Source organism: Ixodes scapularis, unplaced genomic scaffold (genome assembly GCF_016920785.2).
Source record: "Ixodes scapularis isolate PalLabHiFi unplaced genomic scaffold, ASM1692078v2 PGA_scaffold8__174_contigs__length_109621045, whole genome shotgun sequence".
Classification (NCBI taxonomy): Eukaryota; Metazoa; Arthropoda; class Arachnida; order Ixodida; family Ixodidae; genus Ixodes; species Ixodes scapularis.
In genome coordinates this window covers 105,263,799-105,289,216 of record NW_024609883.1, presented here as the reverse complement: position 1 = coordinate 105,289,216, position 25,418 = coordinate 105,263,799, and the positions used below count along the sequence as shown (strand labels likewise).

Here is a 25,418-nt window from a genome sequence, read left to right as displayed (position 1 = left end):
TTTTTTTGTTTTTTTTTGTTTTTTTTACTTTGCTCCTGCATTTGGGCTGTCTTACTTGTGATGTTTTCTTGATGGCCCAGACTGTATTTAACATGTTGCTCGAGCAGCATGCAGCTTTTCTGCTTCGGCGATCTTGTTTAAAAACAGAGATACAAAAAAAATAGTATACATAACCTGCCAATTCATTCAGACCATCAGCAGCATTTATTGTGCGAGATGTAAATCTATAGTGACGCTCCTGCAATTGTGGCCATATTTCTTTATTTTCATATACCAGCTGTGATTCATGCGTTGCCTGCCCTGTCAACCATGTTTAAAATGTTTGTTGAAGCTTCGCCTGTAGCTGCAGGCCGTACCTCAATAAAGGTTCAAATAAAAATGTACACTTCCTAAGAAAAACACGCCAAAAAAATTAAATAGGAACGAGCGCGCCGTCAGCTAGCGTCGTCACAGCCTCCACAGGGCGAGCGGGCCGAGTCGGGGAAAAATTCTCTCCTCGCCGTGACGTAACCCCGGTTCGCCGTAAGGGGGCGCCACGCGAACTTCTCGGGGCTAATACCGGCTCAAGAATCCGAACGGTTCCGAGCGTTCCGAAGGCCTTCGGCGCGGGCCCTGCTGGCGATTTGGCCATTTGGCGGTGCGTCAGCGCGAAGTGGCTCCCGTTCTGAACTGATCTTTACCCCGTGTTTGCTGTCGTTTGCGACCAATGAAGTGTTATGCCGAATTAGTTTTTAGTCGCGCAGCAAATGCAATGCGAGCTGCCCTGGCCACCCGCTTCATACAGCCTATCCAACACGTGCTTTAATGGCGCCCTCTCGAGCCGTCGACACGGAGTGCGGCAGCCGCGTGCGCTTGATGAGCTCACTACTCCTCCTCTAGTTGGAGGCCACTCAAGCCAGGACCTACGACGTCATGAAGGAGGTTATTTTTTGGTTGTTTTTGTAATTCTAAGTTGCCTATAACTTTTAAAATAAAGCGAAATTTTAGAGAAGAAAAGATGGACTAAGTTAGTACGTTCAGTACGCTCAGGTTTAGTGCAAATTAAAAACCAGTAAAAAAGTCACTGCAGGGCCCCTTTAAGGCTACTACGATTTTCTTTTTTCGTCGTGTGTTGCTTTTGTACACGGCTCTAGTTCTATTTAACGTCGTATTAATACGTCACATTTAGTCTTCCCAATGCTTTGATCCTCAGGGACAACTATCTGAGGCAGTTCAGCAACAACGAAAACATGTTTGGGGGGCCTCAATGATATGTACGTGCAAAATGGGTCGTGTAACATTTCTTTCTTTCTTTTTTTTTTCAGTAAATACCACTAAGAATTAATCCCTGGCGTCGATAACTTGCAAAAACACAGGTTAGATTTCCTCTCCGTGCAATGGCAGACGCAGAAAAATTAAGGAAAGGAACAGCTTTCCCCTCCTCAACTCGCAATAAGAATAAGTGTCCACGTGAACTGACGCTAATTGTATATACGTCAGCGTTCAGCATAATCATGCGCTGGGGTTGGCAAAGCATAAGCCGCGGATGCATGGATCCGATCGTAGCACATGGAATTGAGATATGACGGTTGTGGTTGGGTAGAAACGGAAGAAGCAGAGAGCGAGTGCGATTGGTTCCCTTTCAAGCGCTACCGTCGCATTCGTATGAGCGCAGCTCTGGAGCATGGGCTGAGCTTAAAGGCCCGTTCACACTCTTGCAACCGAGTGCGACCGAGAGAGACCAAACCGGTTTTTAAGCCTCTTGCGATCTCTTAGGACCAGCTCCGCTCAGTGCATCCGGTCCCAAGAAGTCTTTCTCGGTCGTACTCGGTTGCAAGAGTGTGAACGCGCCTTAAGACATTGGTAGAGTTGGGCCGTTCTCATCTTCAATTGAACACGACTGGTTACGCGAGTGTTTAGAGATGCTGACTGTCCTGAACTCGGGCACTCGACTCGGGCTCGTGACAGTCGAGTACGATAGGGTGCAACGTGACTTGCGGTGCGAAGTTCTGATGTCATGTGACGTCACGGTGTTGACAACGCTAATAAATCTAGTGACGTTCTCAATTTAAGTCAACGCGGTGAGCCACGCGGCTACGTCACGGGGCCACGTTACGTGACTTTATTTGACAACATGTCTCTATACTATGCTGCCTGAAACGCGTCGCCGGCTGGTGTGTTCAGCGTCCTATCCCGCCCATACATCAAAAGTTGTCCGAAGCGGCACCAAAAGACGTCACAGACACCGGAGTGTTCTGCTGTCGGATGTCGCGATCCTGGCGGTTGGTCGTAGTAATGCTGGCGTAAAGCACGAGCGAACGTGAGTGTCGCTTTCGTCTCGGCGTCCCAACTTGTGTCTGCCGAAGCTCCCGTGGACTGCCCCACTAGGGAGCGACCGGGAGCAGAACAGGCGCCTGCCACACACACCACCGCTGCTGGGACACCGCCAGGATCGCGACCGGCGACAGCCTGACACTTGTATGACGTCGTCAGGCGGAAATTGGGGGACCACTTTTTTGGACGCGTAAACACACTAGAAGGAGACGCGTTCCAGGCACCATACTTGACACCGTGCACGTCACGTGACAACGGGACACTTGTTTAAGCAAAGTGCAAATACAAGAGCGCAAAGTGAACCCACAATTTCTGACATATTGCAATAGACTACTTCCACAAACCCCTGCATGCGACACTGTGCGCGTTGCACTTTGGGAATAGTTGGCCAGGGAAGAGAGTGGCATGGTTTCGGTTTCGATCGACACATCGACAAGAGATTATACACAGAGCGTATCTCGTGTTTTGAGAGCGTCATTTGTGGTCTCTAAACAAACCTAAATGGCCAGACCTCGAAGCATTAGCACGAGCCCGCGACGTATAACTTGTCTTCACACATGCTTGTTGTATTTTTGTACTCGAGCCTTTCTGTTGGCGTTTCGACGTATGCGAACGAGCCAGTGCTGGGAATCTCGACGCTGCGAAGCTCGGGGATCTTGCTTGTTCACGAGTCAACACGCTGAAACAACCAAGAAGTGTGCACACATCGAGCTCGCAACTTGACATTAGTGTTGCTGGTCAGGAAGTTTGTTTGTTTTGTACGTCCATAGACGAACTTGTTTGCAATTGCCGTTTTTCTGAACATAACCGAGTATGCGAGGTAAAACTCTTTGAAAAGCTGAAATCGAACACACTCCCTATCTCTCATCTGTACTAACCCGCAGCACTGCATAAAGGGAAGTCCCCACCCGCTTGCATTCCACCAATATTCGACATCGCTTATACACGTAAAGTTGTCCTGCCAATCGTATGGGCACATTCGCACATACAACCCGTTTTAAGAAAATAAAAGTCGAGCACTTGCGTGAAGAATGTCGCACCGCTCGCCGATTACTTGACGTTTGTCGCACCGTTCGCCGATTACGTTCGATTACTTGACTTTTGAAAAGTCAAGCAATCGAAAACGCAAGCAGCGCATTCGGTCACAGCCTGATGGCGTGAAATGAAACTGCTCAAACGAAACCGAAACTGAGTAACCAACCATAGTTCTTAGTAGGGATGCCGCGAACTTTTTTCGAATCGAAGTTCGATGATCAAATCAAGCGGTTCGAAAGGTTCGAAATATTTCGAACTTTCCATCTCGAGAAATTCGACGGGAGTCGCAGTTTCGAACTTACTAAACTAAGAAGCTCGACGCTTTTCGAATTTTCGAACTTATTACGCTGCAAAATTCGATGCTTGACGAACTTTCGAACTTGACAGACTAAAAAATTCGATGATTTTCGAACTTTCGATTTTCTTGCACTAAGAAATTCGATAATTTTCGAACTTTCGACCTTATTAATCTAAAGAAATCGAAAATTGTCGAACTCTCGATTCCTGAGAAGTCAAAAGTTCGTCGAACTTCGAAAGATTGGCGGGCGGTTTCATTTGGATTCAAGCAGTGAGGTAGATTCGTAATTCTTTTTTTTTTCTCGCAATTTTGCATGGGGTGACGCATTCCTTGCGAAAGACAATGCCGTTCATTTCAATCGTCTGGCATGCTTCGTTTTAAAAAAATAGATTCCCGAAGGAGAGAGGAAGGACGACGGGTTTTTGATAATTGTCATTTGTGCCATATTTCAAGCGCGCTATAGCCGAAGCTATTTATGGTAAAGATGTTAAACTTTTTAAGAATGATCTATATATAGCCTAGGTGAGTGTCGTCTTAAGATATGATTATTATTGTTCAAGTCAAGTTTCGAATAAATATCCAAACATGTACCTCCGACAATTATGCCCTGAACTTGGTGATTTTTTTCGCCTACATTGTTTGGGTATCGCATTCAAATTAACACCAGAGACAGTACATATCATTACCATCTTGAGAATACAAAATAATGTATTTATTGTTTTTTTCACGTTGAGGAATAAATTAACTGATGGGGGAAGATTTCTAAAATTGTTCAAATTCAGCGCGTCATAATTTTTTTTTTTTTTTCTCATTTTACGTTTTTGGGACGTGTTTCTTTTGGCCTGTACATATTTTGGTAGGAGAAACTTGTCTCATAGTTCTGGGCCCCTTGATATGAAAGAATACAACACTTCCAATGGGTTCTTGGTAGTTTTTTTTTTTTTTTTTCTCCAGCTTTTTATTTTTTCATTTATTGTTATGTATATTTATTTATTATCTTTTACCAATGGCACAGTTATTTAGGTCGAAAAGACATAGCTTTGAACTTTCGAGCCACCGAGCATGTGACGAGCCTCCTGACAACGAGTTTCTAAATGCCTGTCCACACATGTAGCGGAGCGCAACAAGCATAGCGCTGACCTCGTGCTAAGCACGCGCCGACGGGAGCGTTCACCACCTTTGTATCGCACCATCAAAACTGTTGCTCATGGCATACGATAAGTACCGGACGGCACGTGAGCAGCGTTACATCAGCGCTTCGCTGCATGTGAGAACCGGCCTTAACAATGACCATCTACGCGATCTTTTATGGAGTGAAGAGCGACAGTATAGCTATACGTATGCATAAATAATTTCAGATTAAAATAAGCTCGACCATGCCCTCTTTCACCGTATTGTTTTCTTTAACAGTCCGAAATATCTGGGAGGGGGGGGGGGGGAGAGACTGGAGCTCCCCCCTCCTCCTCCTCCTCCTCCTCCTCCTCCCCCCCCCCCCCCCCCCCCCCCCCCCCCGTTTTTCCTCTTCCGACGTCACTGGTATGGTAGAACGCTCCTCGACCTCAAGTTGCGTCAGCTTCTGTGCTTTTTGCTCTGCGTTTCTTCCGCCCCAGAAAATATACCTCCAAAGCAATTACAAACAAAACAATTGTCAAGGTGCAGGCGGGCTGGTGTATGTTGATCATGATGCAAAATCCCGAGACTGGGAATGAAATTCGCAAGAAATAGTGTAGGAAAAAAAAAAGGGGGGGGGGGGGGGGGGGGGGGGGGGGGACAGGACAACGTCTCAAACTCAGTTGAGTTGAGTTTGAGACGTTGTCCTGAGCCGAGTTTTCAGCTGAGTTGAGTTTGAGACGTTGTCCTGAGCCGAGTTTTCAGCTGAGTTGAGTTTGAGACGTTGTCCTGTCCCCTTTTTTCTGTCTTACACTTTTTCTTTCAAATTTCATTCCCAGTCTCAGGATTTTGCATCATGTACAAACTAAACTTTGCATATGCCAGCGTCACTCGGGCGGCGTTCGATCGGACTGCTACCAGCGTGCAAGGGGGTAGGGGGGCAGTTTGCCAGATCACTTCAAGGTTTTTCTGAACCTCAACCGCCTACCTGCCCCTGGCCGTTTCGAACTGGATAAGTATCGTTAAACAGTGCGTTCGTAGGATCACTACTTCGTGATGCACGTTAATGACCACCCCGAGCTGGCGGTCACAATTACTGATTTATTGTTACACGTCACTGCACTGGCGAATATTCCAGCACGTCCGGGGCACTCGTCGTCTCATTTAATTGCCTGACCAACTTCGCGCAGTCTAAATATCACACCCGAACTTTTCTAAACCTGATTTCGGGAAAACCAGTGAGGCGTGAAAACGTTATTTGAAACTGAAACTGTGGCGGAACATGAAAACCGGACTTCGAACTTTGCGCACTTGGACTTCAAAGAAATCGGAAACCTGCGAAGTTTTCTTTTTTTTTTTTTTTTTTGAGTTCAGCATTAAAAGAGAATTGAAACCTTCGACCTTTTCGAACTTTATGTAGAAATTCGAAATCTTCGAATTGATCGACCTTTATATCTTTAAAAATTCGAACCGTTCGAATTTTAGATCCAAAGAAATTCGAAAGATTCGAATATCTCGAATTTCAAATTAGAAAAGTTCGAATTTATCGAACCTCAAATAAACAAATATTCGAAATAATCGAAACCGAACTTTTAGAAACCGTGAAAGCTTCGAACTTTTCGAATTCGAACCCCACGATTTTGGAAAGTTGCGAATTTTTCGAATTCGAACCTCCCTACGGTCGAAAATATCGAAACTTTTCGAAATCGAACATCAGCTCGGTTCGAAAATATCGAAACCTTTCGAATTCGAACCTAGGGTGGTTCGCGGCATCCCTAGTTAGAGTGCACTGCGTGGTATTTCGCCGCGATGGGGCGCTTCGATTTTGGAAGAAGTATATTCTGTATATGTAGCGATTTGATGAATACATAGCAGTATACACTCCGTGCGACGCGACTGGCGCGCCGCCGCGCGGCCGGTACCGAAGGTAGGCAGTGAGTACCCCAGAGAAAACGAAACCGAAACCACGCCGCGTACGTTGGTACGCATTGAAGTCGGAGTGGTGCGGTTGCGCTGAGTTCACAGCATGAAGTGCTTGCTGCCTGTGCTGCGTCATTAAGTGCTTCAATAGTTATGCGTCGTATCTCGTGGAGACAAAGTTTCACAGTTTTTCACCTCGCCGATGTTTTGTGGAAAAGCGACAACGATGTAGCCATGCCGTACGACGCGAGAAATTTGGTCTCCCGATCATGTCTGCCACTGTGTCGGCACGGCTGACATGTTCTAGCTACACTTCCGCTTTGCGCTCTGCGTTTGTTTTCGTACCAGTAACGCCTACATATGTTAGCGCCGATGGGACGAACTGAAACGCCATCCCACACTCGCGGGTATGCAGTGCCAATTTCGTTGGAGGAATGCCCTCCTAAGAAGTTTCGTCCCCATCGTCCGTGTCGATGATATTTCCGGACAAGTATTGCACGCAATCTGTACTTCATGAAGAAAAATTCGAACGGTAAAAAAAGTGACAAATATAAATCTAAAGAAAACAACAATGAAACTCGGAATCACTGGAGAATCAACGCTTGAGTATGGAAGTTAATCTGGTGTGCTTTCTTTCTTGATCAGCCTCCTTTTGGATGTGGAAACGCTGACACCCCGAGTTCTGTAGACAACAATTTTTTTTTCTCGGCTTTAGAGCCACCTATTGCAAAGTGGTTCGAACTGAAATTACCGTCCACTGGTCCCTTCCTACCTGTAAAGTGTGCACCTCCCACGATGAGTGGTATTATCTGACAGCCTTTGACGGTCAAAGCCAGTTCCCATTTAGTTACGCCGCCCAAACTAAATTTCCACCTGGTTTCGTTATGCCAACTCTTTTTGTTATAATAAGTGTTGTGCCAAGTGACGGTCATGTCAAAATACCTGTGTGCCGAAAATCAGCACCTCGCACAACAGGTTATTACACAACAGTAGACCGCAAAAGCCCTTGGCGGCCAAACCGTGTTTTGGCCGACAACTTTGTTTTCTCGGCTTTGGAAACACCTTTCGTAAAGTTGTTTCAATTGGAAGTACAGTCCACTAGTCCCTTCCTACCTCTAAAGTCTTTACCTCCCCCGACCAGTGATATTCTCTTGACAGCCTTTTCATTGTCAAAACCGGTTCCCATTGAGTTACGCCGCCCAAAACCAAATTTTCACCTGGTTTCCCTATGCCACCTTTTTTTTTTTTATATAATGAATGCTGTGTCATGTTACTGTCAAGACCAAGCACCTGTGTGCCCAAATCTGCGCTTTACACAGCCCGCTATAACACAACATTTTTGGTCGAATAATGGATATCCCGTACAGCTTTGTTTCTTTATTCATTAGAAACCTAACTTTCACACCTGCTGTCTTAAAGAAACTTGGCACTCTTCGTGCACAAACTTAGTGAACATCTCACTCGCCTCCAAATATCATCGTTCCAGCAGTCCTAGGTTTACAGCGACGAGCGAAATAAATTTCCCACCCAGAGCAATCAAGGTGGCGGCCGTCTTGTTTTTCGGAATTCGGCCGCAACTAGAGAAATTACCCCTAATAACGACTCAAACTCAATACATAAGAAGTGGAGAACAGCTAGATGCCCTTCTTAGGTCTACCCCAGTACTCATGCAACGTCACCCTCAACTTATCGGCTCAAAAAGCAAAAGTTTCGCCCGTGCGCGCTTACGCCGCCACAGCTTGGCATGCGAAAAGGCGCCGCAGGCTGCTGAACGCGCCTCGCAGTCGAACGCCAGCTCCTCCGCTAGCGGCGCTGCGCGCGTTTTTCAAAGCGCCCCCTATAGTTCCCGCACGGAGTGTATAGCTGCCAAGTTTTTTTATTCTGAAATTCCATTTTGTATTAGTACTAACAAAAAGAAAGAAAAAATACCGTGACCTGTTTTGAACAAGTTACCGTTTTATATATATATATTTTTTCCCGGTTCAGTTATGAGATGGTGGCGAAGGTTTCGGTTCAGTTTCGGTTCGGCCAAAAGTAACTGCTCGGTTCCGGTTCGACACTCTGGCCCCCCCATTCGAATGACCCCGGAGACAGTGCAATAGACCATTTGATCGAAGAGGGCGAGAGGGTATCCGCACGGCCTTCTCGTGGAAGTGGCAGAGAGCCTCATTAAGGCACTGCAACATCCGGACAAGTAGGGTAGGAAAAAACCTGAAGTAGGACCAGTAGTTCTATTCCCTCGGAATTTTCATGCTTGGCTGGCTCGAGCCGGTATGTCGCCTCCTTTTATTCCGTGAGAAAAACCAAGCAGACGGAAGGACGGGCGTGTACAGTGCTCAGCAAACTTATCTGGAACACATGCTAAGCCTAATCTTGGCTCGTTCTATTTAATTTATTTTTTTCTATGTGTGCGTGCATAACTGGCGCTAGCCCTAAGCTATTTCTCTTTGTGTCCCACTATGTCCCTAGCATACCTTCAGTTCACATACATATGCGCAGTTCTCTCATTTTTTTTTTTTTTTCTGCATTCAATATTTTACAAATGTTCCGTATAAGTTTGACGACGACTGTACACGTTTTCCCGCGACGAGTTGATATTGCTCGAGCGCTTTTCAACTTCATTTATTTTCATACAATGCACGATTCCCGTGTTTTCCCGCAAAGTACACTAGAAATTAGCTATGTAGGCACACCTCGCCAGCGTTATGGGTTCATCGGAACCACCGATCGGGACCTCTTGTGTCTCTACCCCACCGTTGATACTGAACCAAAATTCGGAGCTCAGAAAACAAGGCTGGAGCGATGGGCGGGACGCTGCAAAACCCCAAAACATCACTCATACTGCGATATCTCTAACGGATCGCCGCAGGGGTTTCCCCGGGAATTGAAATTAGGGGGAGGGGGGGCAGGCATTCAGAATAGAGGAGTCGTTGCGAATTAAGGGCGTGCCTTCAGAAAAACAAGGGGGGTGTGTACGAAAATCACTGAATGGCCATATTTTTGCAAAAGAAGTGCCTGGATTGAACAAGGCCAACGAGACATGTGACGTCGCGATTGTCCCTCCCTCTCCTCCGCGCTTCGTCCCTTCGAGCAGGTGGACCGAAGCGAGGAAGAGAGATGCGAGGCAGCTCCCTCTTTCTCAACTCTTCCAAGAGAATCGTGACGTGACATTCGCAACTGAAGTTAAAGGGACACTCAAGCGGTTTTTGGAGAAGCTACTTTTTGGTGCGATGGTGTTAAGGAAGTGTCAGTGAATGAGTATCTTCAGTTTTAGAAGGCAGAAACGCCTATTAATCACGCAGGAATAGAATAAGTGCGGACTCTTTTCTGTACGTGCGAGGACCAATGAAATTATCGTATGTTTGAAAATTTTGGCGGTCTTTTTTAAAGTTTCGCTAAAAAAACAATTTTCAGTTCATTTAAATATGTTGTGCATGATAATTTCACAAGACGTAAAATATTTCTAGTTTAGAATACGCGATAGCGCAATTATCGTTTCACAAACAAGGGACTACGTTTTCTCCTTGTCTTTCTCCGCGGGAGGTGAATTTCCCGTTCCCCAGGGATGCGCGGAAGCGCACGTATCTCCGCGCGTTGCAGGCCGGTCGCGCCGGTCGCGGCCCGGCCGGCTCCTTCTATCCGCAAACGTGGCGTCGGTGGTGATCGTCGGAATGACGGCCTGGTGAAAGCTCATCGTTCCGCGTAAAAGCGCTATCCTTGACTGTGAATTTTCGTCGTGTTTCGCTATGATAACCCAGCACGTACTAGAAGGGAACATCCGCCTACTCGTGCGGCGATGTCGTGGCGGCACTCTCAAGATAGCAGAAACGCCCGTGCCGTCGTGTTTGCTTACTTCGACTACAGTGGTGCTTCCTAAGCATTTGTGTCCTCGAACGTCGCCCGGATTTCTGATTTGGCGCATTTCATGCGTGTGCTCAAGTTCAAGGTATTACTGGCGCGTACCGTATAAAGGATACGAATTTTCACGCGTTTTCATCACCGGAGAAAAGTGATTAGTGTTAGCAATCCTGAACGCTCGCAACGTCTATCTGATCACGAAATCATATTTCTACGTTGCTATATCGCTGCTAAGATTACATTGTCTTTTATAATCGTAGAAAAGGCGTGTGGCGATATTTGTACTATTGCAATGTAGTGTATTAGAGTCGTGATCATCCAAGACGGCGCTGCATCTTTTTTTTTTAATTTTTGTTCATTCGCTGTACCCTGCAAGCCTATCAAGAAAAAATAATAAAGCTTTAGACTAGAAAACTGTATGTCTATATTCTGTTACGGCATTGAGTAGCAGTGCGTCCCCTTTTTAGAGGGGCCGCTGACACAGCTGACGGCGGCGTACAGAAGCGGTCGCCGTGCTCACGACCCGCTGCGCTTGTTGGTTACACGTGTGTGTACGCGCGGCGCAGTGCGGTCGTTCCGGTTGCAACGGACGCAGTCGTAGGTACGCGCTCGTTGCACATGTCTGAACCAGCCTTTCCCCCGTTCTCCCGAGGCGAAAGTCAACGTGGCGACATCGTTTGATATCACGTACCAGAGGTAACGCTGCGATGTCAAACGTTGGTTTGGTTACGACTTGCCCCAACCGCAAATCGAAGAACGCCCGAAAAGGTCTGCGTTTCGTCGTCCTCGGAACCCGAACATGACTCCGAAGCGCTGCTATCGTCCACATCGCACGTCGGAGTGGCGTCATAGGAAATCATCCCCAGGTCGGCTGTCCGCCGAAGAACTTCAACCTCTAACGGCGTCAGGTCCTCGAGCGTAGAGAACTCCGCCATGATCAAAGCTCGAATGACAAAGAGGTTCGGCCGATGCGGCTACCTCGGGATCACTGCGCGACGGAACGTCGTCCAACGCCATTGGCCCGAGATCCTTTTGATAAGCGTGCGACGACCAATGAGAGTGGTTTCGTTTTCGGATGGATCCGAGGTTTGGCGGCCTTCAATTACATTTTTATTAAAGAAATAATCACCGTATGATCATACTTTTTGGTTTTTAGGGATACTTAAGGCGTCTAAATTGAGCTGTCATTATCAAAACACGAACTCAAAAACCACTTGACTGCCCCTTTAAAGCAAGTAGACTCAGTTACCATGTCGCCAAATTCCTCCTTGATCGCGCCCTTCTTTTCCGAAAATACGGCCATCCGTTTGAGATATCGATGTACGAGTGATGTTTTGGGGTTCGCGTCCCGGTTAACGCTTCTGCGGCCTTATTTTGCCAAATCCAAATTTTGGTTCGGCACTACGACAAATGTTACACACACGCATAGCTGTTCTGGCCACTTCTCGCCACTGGGATTGACGTCCGTTGTGGATGCTGTAGCTGGCGTTGTAGGACGTCCGTCGCCCATGTTGCCAAACCTTCGAAAAAGAGGGTCTGTCGCCCGTGGGAATCGAACCTGAGTCCGCTGCCTGCGAGGCGGAGGCGTTGCCCCTGACCTACGCCCCCCCCCCCCCCCCCCCCCTTTTTTTTTTTTTTTCTTCTTTATTGTTATATTTTGACAGTAAAAAGGAACCCCAATGTACGATGCATTTCACTTGAGAATGTAAAATAATACGCTAAGAACCCACTCTATAGACCTTTCCAATGTTTACAAAATCACAGTCCAGCGTGCGATCTTCACAGCTCAGCACGTGCGTGTTCGTCCCTTCGGAAAGCCAGCAAAGCACTCGCCATACGCACGAACACTCAAAATGGCACCGGCCACACGCTCTTTTCTGGAAAGGTCTGTGGACGTTTCCACTGTTTACAAAAATCCCAGTCCACACGTGCTAAATCCCAGTCCAGCCGGCGCTAGCCAGAAAGGGCGCGTGCACGACAGACAAACACAGCAATGAAAGCGCCCTAATGCGCTTTTATGGAAAGGTGTATACTTAGGGGTTTTGCAGTACCCGATGCCCCACCTGCACGCGCTCTCTGGAAGGATAAATAGCCGATAACAAAATGACGTTGTAGAACCGTCAATGCCAAGAACTTATGCCGGGAGGCGCGCCCTCTCGCGCTCCGGAACAAAAAAAAAGTGTTCGGCACAAAATGGTCAGATGTCTATTTCGTGCCGAACGCTTTTGTTGGCGCACCCCACGGTGCATGAACGCGACGCCCAACGTCTTCGCTGTGATGCGTCGCAGCTAATGATGGCACTGTGTTGTGAATTAACGCGAGACTGTTCTTTTTCTTTTTTTTTTATTATTTTATAAATATAATCAATCGCTAGTGCCCATCGATCAGTTTCGTCTCCGAAGATCAAATGTAACTCGCGTTTCGATCTGTACTTGTTTCGATGGCCTGTACGATTTCTGACTCAAAGGGATGCTGAACCGAAATTTTTAGCTCACAAAACAAGGCTGGAGCGATAGGTGGGACGCTGCAAGACCCAAAAACATCACTCATACTGCGATATCTCTAACTGATGGCCGTATTTTTGGGAAAGTGCACGATTGAACAAGGCTGACAAAACGTCTCACGACACCGATTCTCATTCCGTCTCGTGTTCGTCCCCTCGAGCGAACCGAAGCGAGGAGGAGAGAAGCGCTTCCCCTCATTCTCACCTGAGGATCGTGACGTCACATTCCTCGCTTGATCGCGCCTCATTACGTGCCGAGTACGTACGGCTAATGAATTGCCCGATAGCCGGGGAATAGTCAGCTGTACTAGCCGAACGCCCATAGCACTCGAACATGTTTCCGAGGTCTCCGGTGGATGTCCTCCAGTGGCATTCTTTTAGGCTCGCGAATAGCCTCAGATGCGGCACCATTGTGACATTAGATATCCAGTGGACATGATCCGAATGTTAGGGTGCACACGGTGATGCTTGAACTTGACAGACCCCGAGATTAGGAAGGGACGTCACGACGCATAAGGCTCGCGTGTCGTTCTCCCTATCGTAGACTCGGGGTGTGGTGGACATGATTTGTTGCTGCGCGAATAGAACGATCGGAAGTATCTTCTAAGGAGGCTAGTCGGTCGGAATCTTTGCAGCGCTCTGAGAGAGCGCTTGTGCCTCGCAGGTCTCAAGTGCGGCTACCCGGGTCGCCCGGCCTATGGCCGCATCAGCCTGATCCGGGACTCGTACGAAGAAGGGCAGCAGGTGGCCTACTCGTGCGACAGCGGCTTCAACCTGCTCGGACAGTCCTCGAGGGGATGCCTCGCCAACGGGACCTGGTCCGGCGCCCTGCCCGTCTGCGGTACGTCGTCGTATCCCCGACCGGCAAATACGCCGACCGGAAGGCGCCACTCAGCGTCGCTTGTTCTGAGGCAGCGACGCTCACGATGATGACGCTTGGAGCCTTGTCTTGCCCGACACACTTTTCTCCCGTCAGGCAAATATCACGAAAGAGATCGAGGGTTGCGTTAGCAAAGCGCGCACCGCCGGCGCCCAAAGGAATCGCTTAGGTCACGCCACGGTGGGTGCACTTCCGATCCGGTGTTTGGACGGAAGTCGCCATGCGGGCCTGGCGTTGCTGCGTTGCTTTGCAAGAAACCAGATCCTGCCCTCTCGTCAAAACGACGCGCAAGGACGCTCGCCGTCACCAGTATGCTGGCCATAATGCGCCTCTTCTTATCTCTTGAGACAAACCAAACTGCCAAACCAGATACAGAAAGCAGAATAAAAAACGAATTGTTAAAGGGATATTTCGGCGCGTTTTGTATTAGTCCCCAACATGCCTGAAAATTTGCTAAACACACCAGCAAAGTGCAAAGTTGGGTGAGTTGATTGATCGTCATATTGAATGGGTTAAAAGAGCGCAAAAAGACGAAGGAGAAGTAGAAGGAAACACGCAGACACCAGGGCTGACTTACATCTGAATTTTTACTTCTCGCCATTCAGCGAGTAAACTTGAGAGGAGATAAACATGCGAGCAATCGACCCGATAACACGTCATCTTTCCATCAGGCCGATACGCGGCTACGCGTATTTACCCGCCTTTCAGATAAAATTTATCTCATCACTAACCAGGGCAAGTGACGGAACACTTATGCATGCATCAGGCACGTAGCCAGGATATTGTTTCGGGGCGGGGGGGGGGGGGGGGGGGGGGGGGTAGGTAGGTAGGTAGGTAGGTAGGTAGGATACCCGCCCATGACAAAATGCTGTATGAGAGGGAGGGGGAGAGAAGTTCCCAGCAAAAAGGGAGTATTCGGGGGGGGGGGGGGGGGGGCCGAGCCCCATGGGCCCTCCCCCCCCCCCCCTTGGCAACGTGCCTGGCATGCATGCCGGCGTCATGGTTGGCAATAAAGCAAGCTTCGTCAACCTCCCGATTACTGATCCTTTGTCTTTTTGCGCTGTTTTAACCCATTGAACACCAACAAATATCGCTCATATAGTAACCCAGATATTGGACCAGAATTTTTTTTTTTTATGCGAAGGCATTAACTGTCTCATGGAACGAGCCGACGTCATCAGCTTTGAAGCCGCGCCAGACGGCACCTTAAATCCTTTGTCCAAGTGAAGCCAGCTCCCAGCTATGAAAGCACGCGAAAAGCCTGACAACGGCACTTAAATTCCCCGATCCCAAAGCAGCGGAATAAAGCTGATGGATTTTGGGCTTCGCTCCCATTGGCTGGCGCGCGTCGACGGGGGCTCCCATTGGCCGGACACGCAGCGCCAACACGAAGCGTCCAAGGTCAGAGCGTCGCTCTCTCCTCGCCGGCAGAACGGAGCGGAAGAATAGGGAGTTTTCGTAGATCGTTTTCGCCGTCCCGCAAGGCCCTCCGCAATCCGCTACGATAGCGGGAAGTCCACAGTCAAGGCTATCGGCGCGCAGGCGCAGTAGCGACTTCTTCGTTGCGGAACGCTTAGCGGAGGGGGTAGCGCGGTCTACGAAAACTCCCTATTAGGGAGCTTTCGTAGACCGCGTTTCCACCTCCGCTAAGACCTCCGCAACGAAGAAGCCACCGCTGCGCCTGCGATTCGATATGGCCTGGACTGTAGAGTTCCGGGTATCGTAGCGGGCTCCGGAGTGCGTTGTAAGATGGCGAAAACAATCTACGAAAACTCCCTAATGATGTCCATGCTTTCGCATTCACAACTCATAAAAGTCCATAGGTGTATCTCGAGCCTTTCTTTTTTCCTTTTTTCGCGAAGATAGTGGATTTTTAATTTTGGTCCTCACCGTATTTTTCAAACGGAAAGTCACTACTGGCAACAATGAAAAAGTGACGTCAGCGGAAGGCAAGCGTTTAACTCTTTGGACTGTAGACTTCGTTCCCAACTGATTATAGCCGATTCACACGACGGACTGATCCGCGGACGAATTGATCACGTGACGACATATCCGCGGTTCGTCCGTCTCCCAGGCGCATCCACACGAGGGAGACGACGAGCAGACGCCAGTGAGGACGGACCGAACCTGTTCGCACCCCACAGTGCCGCGAAACTCCAACATCGCACAGTAGCACCGTTGTCCAAGAGAGAAATCGACGGTTGCTACCGCGATAAAGAATCGTACGCCGCTGCTACGTACAGATCGAGAACAAAACACCGGGACAGGCTTCGCGCGAAGCGCCACTAACTTTACTAACCCAAAGCATGACAGTGACACAGGCATGATCCTGCCCGAGAAAGCTTCGGCGTAGACGCGACGAACTTCTCGGCTCGCGGAGGGGCGTTTGGAGATGCCTTCACACACTCCGCGCTCGTGCACAACACTCAAGCACACCACATCCACAAGAGAGGGCTTGCTCGGTGAAATCCTGATTGGACGTGCAAGAATTATCGCGGCGCGCTAGACGAGTTTTGACGGGAGCTTCTTGACACGGACCCGGAGGAGCACCGGAACCTGCGTCGCGTCAGCCGGACAAAGTTTCTGGAGTTTCTCTCACGCGTGGAACCAAGAATCGTACGACAAAATGAACCAACAAACGCACAAAACGCAACGACGCGCCATTTTTGTTTTGAACGACCATAAGCAAAATACCAAGAAAACCATGTACCGTTGCCAGACTAAATGCTTTCCAAGTCAGTCTGCCGCCAAACGTCCGCGAGTGAAAAAGGCGCTCGACTTTATCAGTCCGCGCCTCCGCGGAGGAGGCGCGGATCGCAGGAATCGGTGACGTGCCGGTCACGTGGTACACGGTCCGCGGACGAAAATCGCGATTTGGTCCGTCGTGTGAATCGGCTATTAGAGCAGTTTCGTGGTGTCGAGTGAATGCTTTGGAAACTCAGTACCCGCGCAGGAGCGCGAAACAAATGCTCGGCATAGTCGCATGCATTTTAGATTGCCCGCTCGACCTGCAAGCCTGCCTTCCACTGACGTCACGGCACTGAGAAGCGCGGGTAGGTTTGAAGGTGTTTGGACTTCTTTTATTTTTTTTTCCGGATTTTACAATAATTATTTTCAATTTCGTGGTACTAAATAGCATACCGAAAGGGTAAGGGCCGGTGATTCCGAAGATATAGTTAGTTGTTTTGTAAAGCAGCACTTGGCGTCTTTATTTATCACTATATATTCCTCGCCGTGCTGAGTCGGGAGGGCCGGCCGGGGTGGGCGACCTAACCAAATCTCCTAAGGCGCCATCACAAAAAAAAAAAAAAATTAAAAAAAATAGGGGGGGGGGGGCGTCACCGCGCTCCCCTTTTGTATATTTGCCACGCCTAGGTTGCGCCTTAGGCAACCTCATCGTCATATACAGATATATATACTCCCGTCCGCCTGGAGAAGGCACGTCGGTAAAAGGGAGGAAAACGCGCCGTTGCTACCTTTTTCCTCCTTTTTTTACTTGCGATGAATTCCACTCGCAGATCTGTAGCGTTTTCCAAAATCCGCGAGGGAGGCAAGATTCCTTTCCGTGGGACCCGGTCCGAATCGGCGAGAGGAAGATGAACTCGCCTTTTTGGAGCGACCCCCCGCTCTCCCCTCGGCCGTTCAAAATGGCCGCTGCTCGAACTTGACGAGCCCACCAACGCTTCAGCCAACGTTACTAAAACACTCAGTTGGGAAACTCCCATAGAGACAGCTTTCAAAAAGTGGCCCCAATCCGTCTCCGAGCACCGAGCTAATGACGAACACAACGCCACCATTTCTTCCGCAGCGGCCACTCGAGAAACTGCACGTGACTTCTATTTTGGCTTTAAGAACAGATACAGCGGTAGAGGTTACAGGGGTGCCACCCCCGTCTCCCCGGCGGACGCGCCGCGTTCAACATCTGAAGTTAAAATCCACCTAGGTCTGGACGCGCTACCTGAAAGGCCCGCTGAGGCATGGTTGTATAAAAACAATATTAATTGTTCCGCAAAACCTCGCGAACTATATATGATAAAAACATCACGCGTCCATGATTTGGTACTAAACTCCAATAAATTTCATACAAAAAGTGTCTTTTTCGTTTGTTTTTACGCAAAAATAGGCTTTCAAAAAGCTCAAGGTGACCACAGTACAGACAAATGGTAAAGAGTGGCGCTGTTGTCGCATTTAGCTCGGTCTCGGTGGACGCCAGCGGCCCAGGTTTCGACGGCGAGTTTCCCAACTGAGTGTTTTAGTAACGTTGGCTTCAGCCGACTGATCTTTCCGGCGACCGGGGACAACTGTCACTGCTTAGCTGCACAAATAACACGGGCCGGGCGAAATACCACGGAGCCCATGTCACAAGTAACGAGGAAGACGCCCGGCACCGTGAGGTGCCTTTCAGCCGCCGCGAAGCGGCAAGGCACGCACAGCGATTGCCTTCGGTGGAGTCCAGATTGCTGGTATACGACTTCTGGTATACGACTTTAATAAACGGAGAAGTAACGAGCCATCACGGTCGTTGACTAATCGGTTCTTGCTTTGTTGCACGAGAAAATGCCGGCGGCATGCAGTGTCAAAAAAGTCAACGATCAGTGGCGGCCAAATGAACAGGCCTAACCTTGCGCCTGCCTCCTCCCGATGTTCTGTCCTTCTTTTTCTCGTTCTTCGTCTCACGATCAGAGATGTGAGCGCTTCCGAATTGTCACGCTGCCGGCTTTCCATCCCTTTTCTGCGCGAGGTAGAAGCGTTCGAGCCGTCGCAATCCCGCGTAAACAACCGATGCATCCGAGCAGCTCGACCGTCGACGGCGCGGCCGGTCGGCCCACCGACCTCGTCGCGCATGCGCCACCGCCGAGGGACAGGAAATGGCGTAGCGCGCTCTGTCAACTTCCGTTTGGATCTCTGAAATCCCGCGGATCAGTTCGGCGGTGTTGGAGGCGCTCCACGAAGGCTGCCAGAGGTCTACGAGCGGAAGATGACCAAGTCGAACCAGACCTGCGAGCGGAATATGCGCGCTCCAAATGGAGCGCTCGAGATCTGCGAGCAGGAAAGAGTGCAGGTTAGCAGCAGCGCTGCTCCGACCGAATTGCCCATCGGGAGCGGAAACGCCATTTTTAATATGAGCCGACTCCCGGCTGTCTAAACCTCCGTACAATGAAACTATTTCGTGTCCTACACACTGAAAAAACTTCTACACCCTAAAGGGTGTAAAGTGTGTTCGAGAGACTTGCACCAGCGGTTACGCCCTTTCGGGGCCCTTATTTCGAGTAATACGCCCTTTTTAATCTGATGTAAGGTTGCGTGGAACACCCTTCCCATTTGAAGGGTGTAGAAAAGGTGCGGTTGTTGCGCGTGCAAGCTTTAGCCGATGTTGTTTTAACGACATCGTCGAATAATTATTGCTCGTACCAGTGGCTTTTATACGGAGATGCAGTCCTTGAACTCGGGGATATTATGCTTTATGCGAAATATTGACGGAGAACGGAGAAGCATATACCTGCAACCTGGGAAATTGTGGAAGCGGTCACGTGCGGATGAGTACCTTTCAAATGTCGAGTATGTAAGGCGGTGGAGCAGTCAACGGAGTCCAGATCTGTACGTCTTCGGCGCACGTGACAGCTGTATGCTGTAAGTGTCGCTCGTAAACATGCTGCTCGATCGTGAACAGTTATCTCTGCTAAAGTTTACCGTCGAGAGTTGATATTCGTTAATCAATGTAAAAACAGCGCAAAAAAAAAAAAAAAAAAAAAGATCCGAGGACATCTAGGCTTTTCTTATGAGTTGTGAATGCGAAAGCATGAATGTCGGTCTTCCGCTCCCTTGGTTTGTCTGCGGTGTAACTAACGTCGGACGGCCATTTTTCGCTACTGCCGAGGTTGCGGTCGCCGACGATAGAGACGCCTCAGGCGCCGCCACGTTCCTCGACGCAGAGAGGAGCGGAAGCTGCTCTCGGCCGCAACGGTTATCTAGGAGCCGTTTCGGTCAGCCAATGGGAAAATGGGCATTTCTTTGGCGGTTAGAGACGGCACGGGCTCCGCTCCATGGGCTTTTGCATTACAACCAAGGACGGAGCAGAGGACGAGTGCTCGTTTCCTCCGCTGCTCCGTGTTTTCTGCGCTGTTGTTACGATCCACCGGGCTGAAATTGCCAGCAACCCGTTTCAGGGTACTTGGCAGCACCGCGGGGGTTTTGGGGGGAATAGCTGGCGTGAGAGATATCGAAGTACCGGAGGAGGATCTTTAACGAGGAAGGGGCGCAGACACCAGCCTGGCGATCCAGAGGATCCCTGAGACGTCGGGCTACCTGTACGCCCACCCGCCGGTGAACGCCCTGGACGGCAGCAAGAGCAACTGCTTCTACACCACGCACCAGCACCCGCGCTGGTGGCGCGTCGACCTGGGCGCAGCCTACCACGTGCTGTCCGTCGCCATCAGCGTGCCGCACGTCAGTGAGTGGTCGCCGTGCTTCTCTCGCGTCTCCGCTCCGCGGTATGCATTTGCATCATCCTCCCCGGTGAGGGCACTCGGCGTCCGACCGGGTTCGCCGAGATGCCAGAAATGCTGCTCGAGTCATGGATGGCGGTGTCGTCGTTGACTCGATTCGAAAATGCCTGGGCTGCCGGGCTTTGCAACTACGCGAAACCTCTTCGCGCGCCAAGGCCTCGGATTTTCGCCTAGATCAAGTAAAAACTTGGTTATAGTGAGCCCATCGCCTCAAATCTACTAATCAAAGATACCCGCCTTTTCTGGCTCATCGGAGATTTGTTGTCCCTCGACAAACTAATTGCTCCACTAAATGTTTGCTCTAGAACCCGCCATACCGAAACCGCGCTTCTCGGAGGCCATGTCGAAAATAAGGGCGGAATACGGCGGAGCGCTGCGCTCAAGGATACATCCGAGTGGGCCGCGTCTTCTCAACAATTCCTCTGATCGGCTGGCAAACGTCGACTCGTTACCGGTCACCCGTGCCCGCTGCGGAGGTCACTTGCAAGTGGGATCTGTCCCCTACCCGATAAGCAAGATTCGCTGGTCTGTATTCTAATAGCTATTTTGAAGAAAGGCGCGGACAAAGTGAATAGTTAATCAATCAATCTTCTTCCCTTCTTTTTTTCTTTATTATCTGTGTGTGAATTCCACACGCACTTCCATTGGCAACGCTTGCTTACACTTATACTTGTTTTCTCGAAATAGATACTTATCAACTGTAAATGTTTTCTCTACCTGTTAGCTTTGTTCTTGCACTTTCAGCAATGCAAATCAACTCCGTGAAAACTACCTTCTCCGTGTCCCGTAGATTCCAGACAAGACTTGGTGGTGTCGGTAATCAGCTACGAAGGCAACAAGGCCACCTTCAACAGATGTGCTGCTTTCAGTGGAAAATTCCGTGAGTACATGAAGGCACTGTTACTCCTTTTAATCATTAACTAGCAGGAAGTACACTAACGCTTCGAACCCGCTTCAGATGGTCCGCAAAAATCAGTTTCTCAACGTATCACGCTGCGATTTGTTACAGAGGTGCTGCTAGGTGGTGGAAGCTTGCAGTGAAAATATCGACAAATGAACACTTACCTAAAGTTCATGAAAGAAAGACCTGCTTCGGGCAATCTACGGCAGCGTCCACGGACGAAAATGACCGAGCTCGCCTAGTTCTACGTGTTTCCGATAGATGGCAGAGCGTGAGACACCAGACTATCTATAACTGCAACACTTCTCAGTCGTGCATTTCTTACAGACTGACGTGGATGGTGTTGTATACATGCCCACTATGAACCCAGTGAGCCCCTCTTTATGCGATGGACGCCTTCTCATCCCTGGACACGGGGTACATCTATTTGAGTGTGCCGGAAAGTCATATTTGTGGCCCATTATCTGAGAAAACTTCGTTAGGTGTCTCGCAAAGTTCATTTCTCAGGTACAATTCAGGCTGTTATGCCGTCAAGTGACTCCATTGCTGGCACAAAGGCGCCTCACGCAGGAGGGGCTCACTGGACTGAGCGTAAGGATGCCATTCACAATGGTGCGCCTTTTTTCCTGCCTAAGGGAAAACAAAATGTTTTTTGTGGACCACTCAGACCATTTATTTAATAAAATCGAAAAAGTAAAGAAGAAAGTCTTCCTCACTTTGCTCTCGCTTCTCTGATTGGCCTAATAAATTGCCTCAATGGTCCGCAGCAACTTTTATTTTTTTTTTTTTTTCTCTGACATAAAAGTATGATTTAACTTCACGTCGATCCCTACTTAATAATCTACTAACCTAACCACTTGAACCAAAATTGTGTGCTTTTCCACAGGATGAAAGGAAAGCATGACTATTTTTCGGAGCTAAAACGGTAATTAACACCAAAGTGAGCTGGTCATTACATAAGAAATACTAGAAAATGCACGCGAGAGCGATCCTGAATAGTATGTCTGCCTCCATTACGTGGTCCTCAATCTTAGGGTTTTCAAGATTTGTTTCTTTGGTTTTATTTAAAACTATATCACAACCCTAAATTGACCTTTTAGCAAGATGGGTTGCAGTGATGGGCTAGGGTTGTGCGAACATTCGGATTTTCTAATTGTGCTTTCCATGCATATTGCTCTAATCATTATTCGCTTCGAGATGAACCGCGATATTCGTATTTTTCGAAGTGTTGATCGCGGGGCGGTATCCCCGTTGAGTGCGCTTCCTGCCGAGCACCCCTGCAGTGCGGAGAAGCAACACCCACGGAGCTCGCTTTCGCAAGTCTTTTTTCTCCGCGGTGCACCTGTGCTCGGTAAGAAGCGCACTCAACGGGGAGAACCGCCGTCATCTCGGAGAAGTACGACTATCACAGTCGCGTGCTTAGCAGAAAAGCGCGCTTTCGAGTGGAATAGTGCACGCGCGCGTCGGGTGTATATTTACAAAGAAATGGAAACTGTACATTTTATATCTGCATAGCGGTAAAATTTGCAAAATTAAACTGGCCGTTATGCGAGAGTATAAAACTGCCTTAATTTGTCATTCTATTTTTTTTTTTTCGAACTCGAGATTAAAGAAGAGATATTTGTATGTAGCGAGGAGATCTATAAATCCCCTAGGTTAGGTAAAGGTGGGCACCTGTGTTGATTTAATTCTATGCCAAGTGTGTCATTTACTTGTCATATCTCAACGTGGGCATTGGACTTTCTCAGGTCACAGTCCATTAAAATTAAAGGGAGACACGTTGCTCCTTAAAACAGAAATAAAAAAACATTTTTTTAAATTGCATTTTTTGGAGATTGGCAGGCACTCATCATCTTGTCCTGAAGGATATCGTGAATTAAGTCTCTCTTATCTCGAAATATTGTCTTTGAAACAAAGTAAAATGAGTCCGTGGATGTTTTTTGCTACTATTATTTTTGAGTGGAATATTTACGCTCTTTGGTATTTTCTATCTCCACTTGCACACACCCAATCATTATCTTTTTTTTTCTCTCTAGCAGGTGTATGTGTGACCTATGCTATAAGGGGCATAAATATATTAAATGTGGTATCAGTGTTTTTTTTTTTTTTTTTTTCTTATGCCTTTTAGGCATCCTGCAATACATCATTTTGAAACTGGAAAATTCAAATATATAATAAGAAACCCTATTTATGCCTTATTAAGTTTGAGACCTTTTAGTTTACTGATATATGCAGTGTTGGATTCAGTAAATCTAAAAACTATTTCGAGTAAAGTACAAAGTAAATGAGAGGTGATGTACAATTCAATTAAAGTAGTAAGTACACTGGGTGTGATGTACTTGAAATAAAGTACTATAAATATGATGTACTTTCAAGCTAAAGTATTTTTAACACAATCTTTCGTGATGCCCTTTCATTCCCCTATACGGTGTTTTTTTAACTGGTACGCATCGCCCCAGGGGTAATTAGGGATGCATAACCCATTTTCCCAAATGGTGGCAAAAGTGGCCACAGAGTAGTTATTTTTTAAAAAGTGCCACCGAATTGCGAACTTTTCCGTTTTCTGAAATTGGGGCCGCTTGCACTGGCTTGTTACACCTAAGGGGGTTGGATGTGCCAGGAGCAGGCACACAGCCAGGGGCATACAGCGCATTTTGTCATGAGCGCCCCCCCCCCCCCCCCCAAACAAAATCGTGGCTACGTGCGTGACCAGGAGAGCCTGACGTCATCCCCGCAGCTTCCGCAAGCTCTCTTAGAGGACTGTCCTCTGCTTAAGGAAAGAAACAGCGAGTGTGCAGGCAAGCTGGTGATAATATTGAAAGGCTCAAATAAGATTTTAGACTGAAAGTTTCTACCAAAACCACCGTTCACTTTCAATGCGCTTCAGACTCAAAATCCACTATTCGCACACGCCTAAGGGATATGGTAACACACTGGCACTTAGCAAGAAGATTTTACAATGTGTTGCACGTTAAAATAAACGCAACATACGGGCCAAAATAGCGTTAGTTAAGCTGGAAATATTTTTTAGTGTATTGGTACGTGTGCCACAATGTCACAATTTCCAGGGACTTGTCAGTGTAGCCACAAGTGCCCTAACTGTGATCGCCGATTGATTCAAAAAGATGCTCCCAGCTGGTGGCATAGCCAGGAATATTTTTGGGGGAAGGGTGGCCGATGTGCCTGGGATGACTCGGGTGAGTGGTGAAGAGCTCCCCACCCGGCTACGTCGCTGCTCCCAGCCTGCGCTGGTTACTCATTGTGCATTTCAAGTCGATGCTGGATAGGGCCAGTGCACTTTGGGCAAAAATAGTGTTTTTAGAAAAAATTGTTGATTCCAGATTTGTGGTAGGTCGACTGCACCTGCCTCCCGTGGCATGAAGGTACCTTTATAGCATTGTAGTGCGTACGATTATAAAGGAAAATCCCGAAATGTGCGTCGGGCACGCATTTTGGGATCTTTCCTAGAATGTTATCTGACACGTCTGTAACAAATTGGTGACCTAGAAAATAACCTAGATCCTGTGGTCATACTACTGCGCCTAAAACTAAAGCTCTGTACATGCACCGAAGGTATCGGAGAACTGACCGCGATTGCGTGAGAGGGATATTCCTACCAAACCCCATTCTTGGATCGGAAGTTTTGCATGCTGCCACAAATACGACAATTTCCGAGTGTCTGAGGTTGCATTCTTTGTCGTAAAAATAAGGCCCACCCTGGTTAGGAAAGCGTAAAACCGACGTTTTCTTCTTTCTTCCATGTCCCAGCCACTCAGACGGTGATACTGATGTGCGACGAAGGCAAGGGCATTGTCGGGCAGTTTGTCGACATCACCGACAAGCGCAAGGATCCAGATTACTTCAGCCTGTGTGAGGTGGAAGTCTACGTCCTCAGGGGTAAGCATCGTGCACCTAGAACACTTAGCTGAGCACTATCTTCCTCAGTCTTGCCTCCAGCTCGTATTCGCCGCTACAATAATCGAACAAAGTTCCGCTCAGTGATTATTATTATTACCACTACCGCTATTATTATTGCGACGTTCAAAAAATTACAGTGCCATTATTTTGTTATAGCTTTGATTAAGGTAAACACC

General features: G+C 48.3%; 1 protein-coding gene across 1 annotated transcript in view; it reads left to right on the top strand.

The window, feature by feature from the left end:
* Positions 1 to 25,418, top strand: part of LOC8053248 (CUB and sushi domain-containing protein 1) — a 168,662-nt gene that overhangs the window by 127,724 nt on the left and 15,520 nt on the right. The window contains exons 2-5 of the mRNA XM_042286846.1: positions 13,702 to 13,878; positions 20,180 to 20,368; positions 21,214 to 21,303; positions 25,093 to 25,221. Coding sequence (XP_042142780.1) covers positions 13,702 to 13,878; positions 20,180 to 20,368; positions 21,214 to 21,303; positions 25,093 to 25,221 — 585 coding nt within the window. The remainder of the gene's footprint in view (positions 1 to 13,701; positions 13,879 to 20,179; positions 20,369 to 21,213; positions 21,304 to 25,092; positions 25,222 to 25,418) is intronic.